The following is a 12,810-nucleotide window of genomic DNA, read 5'->3' on the forward strand; positions in this document are numbered from 1 at the left end:
ATAGTATAGTTGTAACATGTATGTGTGTGTATGATATGTGTACATGTGTATGTGTACATGTGTATGTGTATGTGTAGGGGATAGTATAGTTGTAACATGTATGTGTGTGTATGATATGTGTACATGTGTATGTGTACATGTGTATGTGTATGTGTATGTGTATGTGTATGTATATGTGTATGTGTATGTGTATGTGTATGTGTATGTGTATGTGTGTGTGTATGTGTGTGTGTGTGTTCATATATGTGTATGTGCCCTTACATTGTATGTATGTATGTATGTATGTATGTATGTATGTATGTATGTATGTATGTATGTATGTATGTATGTATGTATGTATGTATGTATGTATGTATGTAAGTATGTATGTATGTATGTATGTACTAATACATGTGTATGTATGCTTATACATGCACTTACATGTTTAACTTTAAATTAGTAATACATAATTTTAATTTTTTCAGACATCAAATATTGAAATAAAAATGTATTAATGGGACTTTTAGCATTTTGAAATATGAGCAGGCAATGTGGGCTTTTACGTAAACCAAGTAGTGGGTCAGACAAGTTATTACTTTAGATAGTCAATCAAAAAAATATAAAGATCTTATAAAACCTGCATCCCCTGAAAGCAAGACTGATATTTAAGAAACCATATATACGTACATGTACCACAGATGTTCCCGTTTGTGTTCTTAGGTTTCAGATGTCCGAGCAAACACACTGATAGTAATTATGATGTAAAAATTATTTAGAGATTATGAAATTTGAGAGACATGGATATGATGATATTAATGTAAAATATTGAGTGTAGGATGACATGATCACAAGATAGAGGTATAACTATGTATGGCCTGACCGCTGATATCGCAGCTGGAAAATGGCGACATGTATACAGACAACTCTGTCTCTATGTGTGTGAAGCATGTTGAAGAGTTTTAAGACTATACTCAACATTCCATTGCATACTGGCATGGAGACCTTTTACTAATCCTGCAATGTCAATGACCTTTGTGTAGAAATAAACATCTATATATATATTCCATACTAAGTCTGAGGAAAATGAAATGTGCATGATTCATATCACATACCTTTTAAAACTTGGTCGGTTGACGTCATGTACATGTAGGCATTTTTCTTTCTTCTTTTTTTTTGCCTCTATTTTTTGTGGATATTAATTGTTGTATAAAGTATTGTGATACTTTTCATGTAAAAGTAAAGTTGCAGTACATGTAGGCATTTTTCTTCTTTTTTTTCGTCGCTATTTTTTGTGGCTATTAATCGTTGTATACAGTATTGTGATACTTTACATGTAAAAGTAAAGTTGCAAACAATTGAAAACCAAGTACATGTAATCTTCGTAGTTTTAATTAGAAATTGTTTTGTTCATGTTTAGGAATCTCAATAATGAAGGGTGGTGGTGTGTTGGGGTGGGGAAGGCATAATTTTGTGTGGGCCATATTTTCCATTGCGATCAATGTGCCCTCTAAGCCAATTTGATGCGCCACTTTCACACACAATTTCTAGTGACGCACCAAAATTTGGTGTTTCCGTATCTCTTACTATGTTGTGACTCACAAGAAAGCCCACTTTTTCTCATTTTGACTCGCAACAACAAAATGTGGCTATTGTTAGTGGGCACACTGGTTGCGATTGAATACGAAGTAGTTGTTATTGTGAAGTATTACAAGGAATAGCAGGACAGATCATTGTCATTGACATAAAAGTTTCAGTTGCTAAACATGATTCAGTGGCTGACTTGTCCCTCAGTGTACACAAGTGTCAATGACTGTAGTGTGACTACTAGTACTGTATTGTTGTAGACCAATGGACATGTCATGTGACTTCTCTTGTGTGATAGTGGAAACAGGAAACAAGGTATAAGAGAGTCTTTGTAAAATAACCAAAAGAATTCAGTTCAGAGTACAACTGTTCTTCAATGTACAAAATCAATTTCAAAAAGTACACCAAAATGGCACTTTCTAAAAATCAATACGTTATCCAGCACAGTGTTTTGATAAAGTTCTGAGTAAAGGTTTTGAATAAGATTATTATGATATTTTATATGCCATGAACCTATATGTACAAATGTAATTTCGAAAAATTATGCAATTTTCCAGTATTTGTCCAGCATATGGTCAGGAACAAAGATAAATCCCCCCCCCCCCCCAATAGAACCAGGACGTATATAACAAAATACAATATGGAATGTTGGCACAACTCTTGCCATATGTTTTGTATTTGATAATAGGAATATAATCATATCGCATCAATATTTGAATTTCCTGAATCCATATTTATTGAAATTATTTTCAAAATAGTCTAATCGATGTAGACACTTGTATACATAGCATGTGCGTCCAAGCTGTATTTTCATTTAAATTGCAATTTTAATTTATATTATGTTGTAAATTTCAAAATTATTAGAGGCATGTGATTCTGTTGTGTAAAAGTTTTGGCAAGAAGATAGAAAAAAATAAAGAAAAAATTACAGTTTTCTGAGGGATAGTGTTCGTCTTTCTGTAGATGTTATTCCCTAATATTTCTTTTGTTCAGTCAAGGAAAATACGAGTGACCTAAGGTGAACTAATTGACTCACATTTTGAAAATAGCAGAACGGAGACATGTGTTGTTGTGACGTAGAACGACCAGTGTATATACATTTACATGTACATATGTATATGCCATATTTGTATTCAACTTGGCTTGTGCAAGGTATGATATGAAAAAAATATGATATATGTGATTATTGTACATACTCAGTGACTGTTTGTAAAGTCTTTGAATATGAGCTTGGGATGTACGTGTAAGTTGTAAATCAGTGTCATAAAATGCCAATATGGAACAAAATAACATCGAAGTGACTGGCCTAGCAATGGTTGAAAATACAACATCTGTTTTACTATAATACTCTTTGGAAAGCTGCATGGTACAAGTAACAATGGAGACTGTATCCTTATTTCAGTCATTAATATTTACTTTTAAGTTTGTAATTAGCTAAACAAATTAAGAATATTATTGTGCAGTGGGAAAAAGGTATACACTGATTCAGTGATTGTCTATGACAAAGGGAAGGTTAATACACATGTACTGCTTACATTTGATGGAGGTACGTGCATGAACATGTTCTCTGACAAAATAAGGGGAAATACAATTTACCATTTTTCATTATACAAATGTAATCTGTGGTTTCTGTCTAGGGGAGAAAGCCTTGCAGTTCATTGTGGAGGATGGGGTTGGGGGAGGGCAGGGTTGGGGGAGGGCAGGGTTTCACCATCAAAGAGGAGACATTTTTTAAAACATAAAGTTTATCTCCTGTAAAAAGTGTAATGGGGAGGAGAAACACAGGTTAAAATCCACAAATAGGTCAGTGTGGTGTTTTTGAATTATTTTGCCTCATTGTAGTCATGACAGGACCCCTTATGTTACTTGTCATAAGTATCTGGTAATGGAATCTGAATACATGATATACTTAGTCAAGGGACAGTGATGTCTTTAGGTTTGCACAACACATGTGTACTAAGTAGTCTGACATAGCTGTGTCATAAATCAGTGCATGCTATAAATACATTGACTGGTATGTCATACTAGAGTAACTTTGTACTTACGTGTAGTAATTGATTCATAAAGCTGAGTTGTATAGTCAAGTCTGAGATGGCTGTGCTATGTATTAGAATCACTGTACAAACCTGACGACATGTTTATTTTCAGTACTAAAATTTCTACTCTCAGAGTCAAACCATTTCTTTAAGCAAATCCCAGATTTTCACTGATGTTGTCAGCATCGTCAAGGGTGTATTACAATGTACTTCCATGCTGACAGCGGAAATTTCGGTTTCGCTTCCAAGAAATTTTTTTGACTCTGTGAGTAGAAATTTTCATTACTTAAGTATGAACCCAGAGTCCACGAACCTTCATTCTCGCATGTTTATTGCCTGTGAGAATTGTTCCTTCTGATCACACATCTTCTGGTGCATCATATAAATATAAAATTTGTGTTCTCTGTACAAATGAAGATATGATTGGTGTTTTGTCTTTTCAATACTTGAGAGAAAAACTTACAACAGACCACTTTTAGTACCCAAGCAGTACAGTTATTTCTGTTTTGTGATGATTGATGCCTGGCTGAGCTCTGAAGGATCAACTCAGTTTGATAGTTTTCAATTAATAGATTCTCGTTGGTTAGTAGTTTCCAATTTCCAAGTAGTTTAAGATCGGAGTGGTTTTTTCTTAAAATTTATTATTTTAACTTTTAGTTAAAGTGGCCATATGGATTGCAACTTAGTATTTATTTTATAAAACAACTTTATTATATGTTTTTCAACTTTTCAAAAATTCATTGTGAAAAAGCATTGACTAAGCCCTTATTTGTATATTGATAAATTGCATAAACTTGAAAAAGCTGATGTGTGTCAAAGCGTTTGTTAATATTGTATGTACGATAACAAATATTTTGACACAAAATCTGTTACAAACTTATATTGTATTTTCAAGGAGAAACACACAGTGGAGATGTTTTATTAATTAAAATCCAACATAAATGTTTAAAAAAAAATCAAAGAAAAAGCAAAACTTAATACAACATGCACACAAAAAATAAGCATGCTGTTAGACAGACAGACAGATAGACAGAGATAGAGGCAGGCTAACAGTCCAAGACAGACAGACCAGAACAATACAGACAGACAGATAAACAGACAAACAGGTAGACAGACAGACAGCCATAAAATAATTCTCATCCATATGGCCACTTTATGTAACACTGGAATATGTACATGTAGTATAAATCCTTACAAATAGACTCTAGATACTGTAGCAATAAAACTTAATGATGTCTAGGTCAGTGTCGGTTTGTCGACGTATGTGTATGATAATATATCATATAAACAGGGTGGGTGTGATTTCATTGATGCTTCTGTTAGACTATGCAGCCAGACTCTCCCCAGCACAAGACATGAACCAACAAATATATTGATGTGTTTATTTGACCGCATGATAATTCCCAGAGGAATTAGTAAAGGTTATAAAGCCCACATTAAGTAAAAAAAATAAAAAAGGAACTGTACTATACAGAAAATTAATAGCAAAAATGAAAAAAATCATTGAGTTTTTCCCCAACAGAAGTTCACCGAAGGGTTCCTTTGATATCAGTTATTGACAAACTGGTCAAGTATTAAATAAAAGTGCACTATTTTTAGTTCCTTTCAATCAGTTAATTCAAAAACTTCAATTATTAGTAACTGCATTATTCATAAACAATTACAGCCTGTAAATGTATGTTGAGTGGCATTGAATGACATGTACAAAAGCTAAGATGTCTCTCATATGATCTAAAGTGTGCCTTCCAGTAACTAAAAAGCAACAATTTCTTATGTGGATCAAAAAATGCTATACAAATGTATTGTGTTAAAAGTAAACTTGAAATATTGAGAATAAATGTGTTGCCATGAGTCCATGACAGTTTTTGCTCAGATTTAGGAACTACTCTAGTGTTGAAACCAGGAGATGAGGAGAGGGGGTCTGGTAAAATTTACAAAGATGTCCATTCTTTGTATCACAATTTTGGGATGGATCCGTGGTAACAGAGGGAGGAAATTTAGCAAAACTTGTATAGATTATCAATATACTTTGTACTGTAAATTTTGACTCGTAAAATATCTGGGGGAAACTCAAGTAGCTGTTACCTACTTAATACCTTAACAAATTCTGGTAAGGAACATAGTAAAATGAGAGGGATCTCAGCTTAGATTACCCAGTTTCAGGCTGGACTTTATCTTTTTGTCTTGGACTATAGTTAGGCGTAGCCTGTACTAACACCTTCACACAGCACTCTTTAGGTTGGGTTCGAACTTCGACTTTAGAGCAGCCTAGGTCTGTCGTCTGGGACTAAACTAAGTCAGGCTAAGACTGCCCCAATGCCTTCACACAGCACTCACACTCTTTAGGTTGGGTAAAGACTTGAAGCGGCCCAGGCCTGGACTAACCTGTCCAATGTGAAACCCCTTCTAAACACACTTCAGTGTATATATATATTATATAAATATACAGTAGGTGATATTGTCCCACATACATACATGTACATATATGTATATTACAAGTCCAAATTAGGTCATGAAAGTGTCAGTGGGTAATGCCAGTAGCCTTATTATGCTAGTTTATTTACCAGTGCAATGTAAACGTCTCACACATGTGGACATGTTTAGCCTGTGTGTAGGTCATGAGGTCACTGTAAATACTTCCCATAGTGGGACATGTCCATTTCTGTAGTAGTAGTAGTACTACTAGTTTGTCATACAGTGTGGTTGGTGTTATGGAATTCTTGGCTTATTTTGTGGTATTTTGCAACAAAGGCTGACAATGGAATGTATTTTAGAGAACCCCTGTTACAAAGAGGGGTAAATTGATAATTTTACTACATACATTTAGTATTCCTCCATAACTTTGGTAAGTGAAATATATAGGGAATTGAGTAGATTTAGAAGGTGTAACAGAAGTACTGTCAAGTACGAACAAAGGAATTACAGCTCGGGTAAATCTTTATGAAAAGAACTTCATTTTCATCAAAATTAAACTAACTATATCAAATTTCACCAGTGTTGTGGTGAAAAATGTTTATAAGAATATATAAATGATAGATCTCTATGCAAATTTTATTATTTCAGTGAATCAAAATTAATCTCATATTTTATTTAAGTAATCAGTTACACAGCTACTGTGAAAATATGTTACATTTATATAACAAATTGTAAGTTCACTGTCTCGATTTCAATAGTGTAAACATAAGTCTCCATAATATATGCTCATAAATTACATTGTAACTTGAGTCGCTATACTACGTCTCTTCACAGCACCTTTTAGTGAAGTTGAATGTATGGAAAACTGAAAATTTTTGTATGTGAAAAAATTCAATGTGAAATGTTCAAGGAAAGAAAAACACATGTTGTTTTGTATCAGTCAGCCTTGCTTTCAGCTGTTAGCATAAATCTAACCAATACGGTATAAAACTGAAGAACTGACCTGATATGATATGATTGTGATTTATAAGAGAGACATCATTACATTGTTTCAATTATCATAATCATCCTTTGGAATATTCAAACCCCCCAAAAAACAGAAGCAGACAAACAAAAACAGCAACATGTCACACAACACCCCCCCCCCCCCCCAAAAAAAAATAAAAAAAAAATAAAAATATATATATATATATATATATATATATATATATATATATATATATATATATATATATATATATATATATATATATATATATATATATATATATATATATATATATATATATGAATGAATAAATAAAAAATAAAAAAATAAAATAAAATAAATAAATTAAATAAATAAATAAATGAATAAATAATAAACAAATATATACAACATGCAAACAAAAAATGAACATGCTGTTACTAGTGTTAGACAGAAAGACAGACAGACAGACAGACAGACAGACAGACAGACAGATAGATATAGATAGAGACAGGCTAACAGGCCAAGACAGACAGACCAGAATTACACAGACAGAGACTGATACTATCAGTGATAGGCCAGCACAGACAGACAGTTAAAAAGTGAACAATATATTTGACAAAAATTATCACCTATATCAAGTCTAGATGTTTTGAAATTGTCATTTAATCTGGTGACCTGTGGTTAGATTAGAAATTAAATTTTCATAATGTGAATAAAGCACTCAAAAATAAGAATTGAGGCAACTACTACCTATTTCAGACGAAATTCTAATTCCTTTCTGAGGTGATTTGGAATACACAATAGCAGTTGTATCATGACAGGATATTTGCAATTATGTATTCATACTGAATAGTTGGCTGTACCATTCATGATGTAATTATTATATAGGATTCTGTGTTCAGTTAGATGAGAACAAATTGAGAAAGTCATTCCTCTATTCAAACCTAGCATACACAATATTGCTTGGTAAGGTATAAGTTATGGTCTGTATATTTATGAAACAAAGTCATTATATTGGCCATGAATACTGTATCGTAACATATGGTTTGTACTGATTTTAAAGGTGAACGTTTTGGTGACCGTCTAAAAATAATGTTGAAATTGAATTGGTGAACTCACACGTACGAAACTTTGAGTTCGATTTCTATATCGATGACTTAATACTCTTGATGTTTGTATGAAAAAGTTGAATTCCTCATCTTGATAAATAAATTGACGATGTTTTTATTGTGTTTTGTCTTTACAGGCATTTGTGAAAAATATTCATGATGAAGAGGTAACCGTTGCATTTGAAAATGAGTAAGTATTGATGAAGTGTAAAACATAACTTTAAATTTTGTGTGTGTATCAAAGACATTGGTCTAATATTATAGACTACCAGCCTATCAATTTGGTAGTCTAGATATGATGTTTAGTTATCTACAAGTGTTAGCCCTGGACTACATGTAATATACTACTGCTAATGTGGTAGTCTAGATACAATGTTTAGTAGTCTGTGTCCTGGACTACTGCTAATGTGGTAATCTAGATACAATGTTTAGTTGTCTATGTGTCCTGTACTACTGCTAATGTGGTAAGTCTAGATACAATGTTTAGTAGTCTGTGTCCTGGACTACTGCTAATTTGGTAGTCTCGATACAATGTTTAGTAGTCTATGTGTCCTGGACTACTGCTAATTTGGTAGTCTAGATACAATGTTTAGTAGTCTGTGTCTTAGACTACTGCTAATTTGGTAGTCTAGATACAATGTTTAGTTGTCTATGTGTCCTGTACTACTGCTAATTTGGTAGTCTAGATACAATGTTTAGTTGTCTATGTGTCCTGTACTACTGCTAATTTGGTAGTCTAGATACAATGTTTAGTTGTCTATGTGTCCTGTACTACTGCTAATTTGGTAGTCTAGATACAATGTTTAGTTGTCTATGTGTCCTGTACTACTGCTAATTTGGTAGTCTAGATACAATGTTTAGTAGTCTATGTGTCCTGTACTACTGCTAATTTGGTAGTCTAGATACAATGTTTAGTAGTCTATGTGTCCTGGACTACTGCTAATTTGGTAGTCAAGATACAATGTTTAGTAGTCTATGTGTCCTGGACTACTGCTAATTTGGTAATCTAGATACAATGTTTAGTAGTCTATTTGACCTAGACTACTGCTAATTTGGTAGTCAAGATACAATGTTTAGTAGTCTATGTGTCCTGGACTGCTGCTAATTTGGTAATCTAGATACAACGTTTAGTAGTCTATTTGACCTAGACTACTGCTAATTTGGTAGTCTATATACAATATTTAGTAGTCTATATGCCCTGGACTACTGGTAGTTTGGTAGTCTAGATACAATGTTTAGTAGTCTATATGTCCTGGACTCCTGCTAATTTGGTAGTCTAGATACAGTGGTTTGTCAGATTGGCTTAAGGAGGCACTGTGATGTGAAACAATCTAGTTGCAGTGCTTTTGTAAAAGGTGGTATTAAAGCAGGTAAAGTCTACCTGAGTTCCTCAGGAATTTTACTGGGATTCACCACCAAAATTATGGTACATTGTATGGAAAACTTAAATTTTACCAGATTTCCCTCCTCTGTTACCAGGGTTCTCAGACCTTAGCAAAAACACTGTACATATCTGTCCATGTTTACATAATAAAGTGCATGTATCTAGAGCACAACATATTGAATACTAAAACTTTGATGAAGTTGTAGGCAATGATTTATTGCTCCGAATTCTTAAGGGTTAGTGTAGTGGGAGTCACCGATATTATTACATTTTGTACTCAGAGTCAGAGGTGTAGTCATGCTTGCAGAAAGAGGTAATTAGTTGCAGCATTTAAAGTGCAACTCTGTTCACTACTTCCAACAGTCAGCCTTGTCCTATTTTCCAGAGGAGATGTCTGGTTTCCTAGTTCAGTTTTATAATTGATACTCACATACCATAATGAAGCTGTTATTTTGTAAATGGTAGTTGGTACTCAGACAATTACAATTTGTTTTCCATACTGAAAAAGGTCAGGAAAATGACATGAGTTCCATCAGATTTCTGGAATTGCAGTAGCCCAAAGACTAAATGCTCTATGGAGAGCTTCTTGAAATAGCAACACTGAGACAAAGCTCTGGGCTAAAATCACAGTTGTTGATCGAAACTTCTGACCCAATAACGATTTAATTTCCTCATGGAAAGTTTGCGAAAATGTTGTTTTCAATCCCAGGTTCTCACTTTAGAAATTAGAGTTACCTTATGAGTTGAGTCATAAGGATAACGATTACATAGAATTATTCCTTTGTTCTAGACTAAACCTTTTTATAGCTCATGCAGATAGCTGTATTTCACACCGAAATTTTCATCCAAATTGAAAGTGTGCTTTTAAAATTCAACCAATAAAGTTAATTTAATATTGGTAACTGTTGAGAAAAATGCTGTGATAGGCCTCCCAGCTGAACTGCACACACACCATGTGAAATTAAACGTACACCATACCGTGAGATCTATTTCATATGAACTGCACACTCATAAGTTACTAACCCATTTAACCAGAAATATGAAACTTAGAAACTTTGTGTTTCTGAAATACCCAGTTGCCTCTTTATAGTCATATTAGGAGCATATTAAAATTGTAACTTGACTTGGCCACCATGCAATGAGAAATCTTACAAGCCGTCAAAATGTATGAAATATTAGGGGTGTACTTTTCAGACCAAGACAGATTACAATATGTGTGTTTCACAGGATTTTATGATCACCAGGGTTGAAAGATATGACATATCTGTGCTTCAAAATTATAACTCTAGATGTATAGCGGAAATCTGAACCTTATCATCTATCTATGGAAAAGTATACAGATACATGTATGTGTGGGTTATTCTGGAGATAATTATTGAAACACCCTGCTAGAGATTTATGTGCATACAGGGCAAAATTAAGAAATGTACACATTGAAGTAGCCTGCCCGCTTTATATAGATGACATTGACAAATGGGTATGCATTTTGGATTTTTAATTCATAAAACAACTCGACTATGGTTTCATACTTGGAAAAAAACAATGTGAAATAACATATACTATATTCTTGTTTGTAGCTCCAAAAATTGTCAAACATTAAATTAAAAAAAAAATACAATAACAAACTTTTCACACACTTTTTAGCTTTTTTGATCGTTATTTAGTTACAAACTTGGATTTGGTCAATGTTGTTTCACATTGTTTTTTCAAGTAGGAAAAACGCAGTAGTACAGTAAAGTTGTCTTAACAAAATTCAAAATTAATGCCCATTTGTCATCCGTATGGTCATTTTAAGGAAACTTGACCTTCTGTTTGTGCTATGAAAAAGTTATATAGTGCCTATGCACTAGGTAACTATTAGATTACCCATACAAACAATTGAGTGAGTACTCTCTCAAAGGCTAAATGAAAAGATACAAGTTGTAATACACATTTAGTGAATTTGAGCCTTTTTCTCATACTATGAAAAAGTTATACATTGCCGACACTTAGGTAACTATTAGAATATGTAGCCTTTAATCCATGTGAATGAGTGTTTTGTTCTCCATGATGGGTAAATCAAAATTCAAAATCCCCATTCACTTGGATTCTAACCCCCCCCCCCCCCCCAACTCACTTTTTCGATACATGATGTTATTGGTAGTGTGGTATTGAGGCAATGTGATATTTATCATCATACCATACATGTATATTGTCTCAAGTCTCTCTGTCTTTCAGTTCTGTTCTTATTAACCTAATACCCCATAAAATTGTCAACATATATTTTACAATGCCACCAGGAATGAAAGACATCACAGGCGGTCCATTTTTTGTCAAAATTAAAAATATTATATATTAGAGATACATGTCAATACATCTGAACCAAGTTACCACACTTTTAGAATGAAAAGTAAATGAAGACCTCCACCGGGCATTTCAGTGGAGTTTAAACTAAAGTTATGGCTGCATACATACGTAAAAAATATGAGAGTGATATCACTGATAATATCAGATATACCCCCCCCCCCCCCCCCCCCCCCCCCCCCGCCGCCGCCCCACTTACCTCCTGTGTAATTAGTGCCCCCTCTCCCTTACCTGTAATTGGTATTCTGAAAGTTTATTCTGAAATTTTACAGTATGGGTAATGTATGTGAAGTTTTCTTTATTTCTCTTTTATTAGCAAAGTTGGATAAGTGTAGAAAGACATTGTAGAAATAAGATAGGAGTTAATGCAGGTAGAATTACTGACATCTCATATAATCTAGTTATTGTAAAGTATGTTCAACTTGTCAGATAGAAATAGTTCACTTCACACATAGATGTTTATTATCACTGATAGCAGTAAATTACGTTCCTCCAGTATACATCAAGAATTACTTTCCAAATAATCCAAATAATAGGTTGATAAAAGTGTTACGCTAGACTGCTAGTCAGTGTGCCCACTAAGCCAATTTGACGCGCCGCTGACACACACACTTTCCAGTGATGCACCAAAATTTTGTGTTCCCCTATCTCTTACTATGTGGTGACTCACAAGATTAAGAAATGTCAGTTTTTATCATACTAACCCACAGCAACAAAATTTGGCTATCACTTATAGAGGGCACAATGTGCGAGTACAAGGCTACATGTACCTCAGTGATAATACATGCATGTACCTGGCTGGTACAAACACCTCATCGTCATGTGTTAGCAACTGAAAGGGTTAATGCCTGCACCAGCCCTGTGTTAACTTAACACTAGGCTAGCTCAGAGCTAAGACTTGGCTTGCACTAAACACATCACTGGCATGGGTAAGCATATGATATGGACAGGTTAATGCATGCACCAGCCCTATGTTGCACCAGGCTAGCC

The 12,810-nt window shown here is 33.9% G+C and overlaps 1 protein-coding gene across 4 annotated transcripts in view; it reads left to right on the forward strand.

The window, feature by feature from the left end:
• Window positions 1-12,810, forward strand: part of LOC144441892 (RNA-binding protein FXR1-like) — a 45,982-nt gene that overhangs the window by 13,749 nt on the left and 19,423 nt on the right. For all 4 annotated transcript variants that reach the window (XM_078131143.1, XM_078131145.1, XM_078131146.1 and 1 more), the window contains exon 2: window positions 8,231-8,283. In XM_078131143.1, coding sequence (XP_077987269.1) covers window positions 8,231-8,283 — 53 coding nt within the window. The remainder of the gene's footprint in view (window positions 1-8,230; window positions 8,284-12,810) is intronic.

The sequence above is a fragment of the Glandiceps talaboti genome, chromosome 11 (genome assembly GCF_964340395.1).
Source record: "Glandiceps talaboti chromosome 11, keGlaTala1.1, whole genome shotgun sequence".
In the NCBI taxonomy this organism is placed as follows: domain Eukaryota; kingdom Metazoa; phylum Hemichordata; class Enteropneusta; family Spengelidae; genus Glandiceps; species Glandiceps talaboti.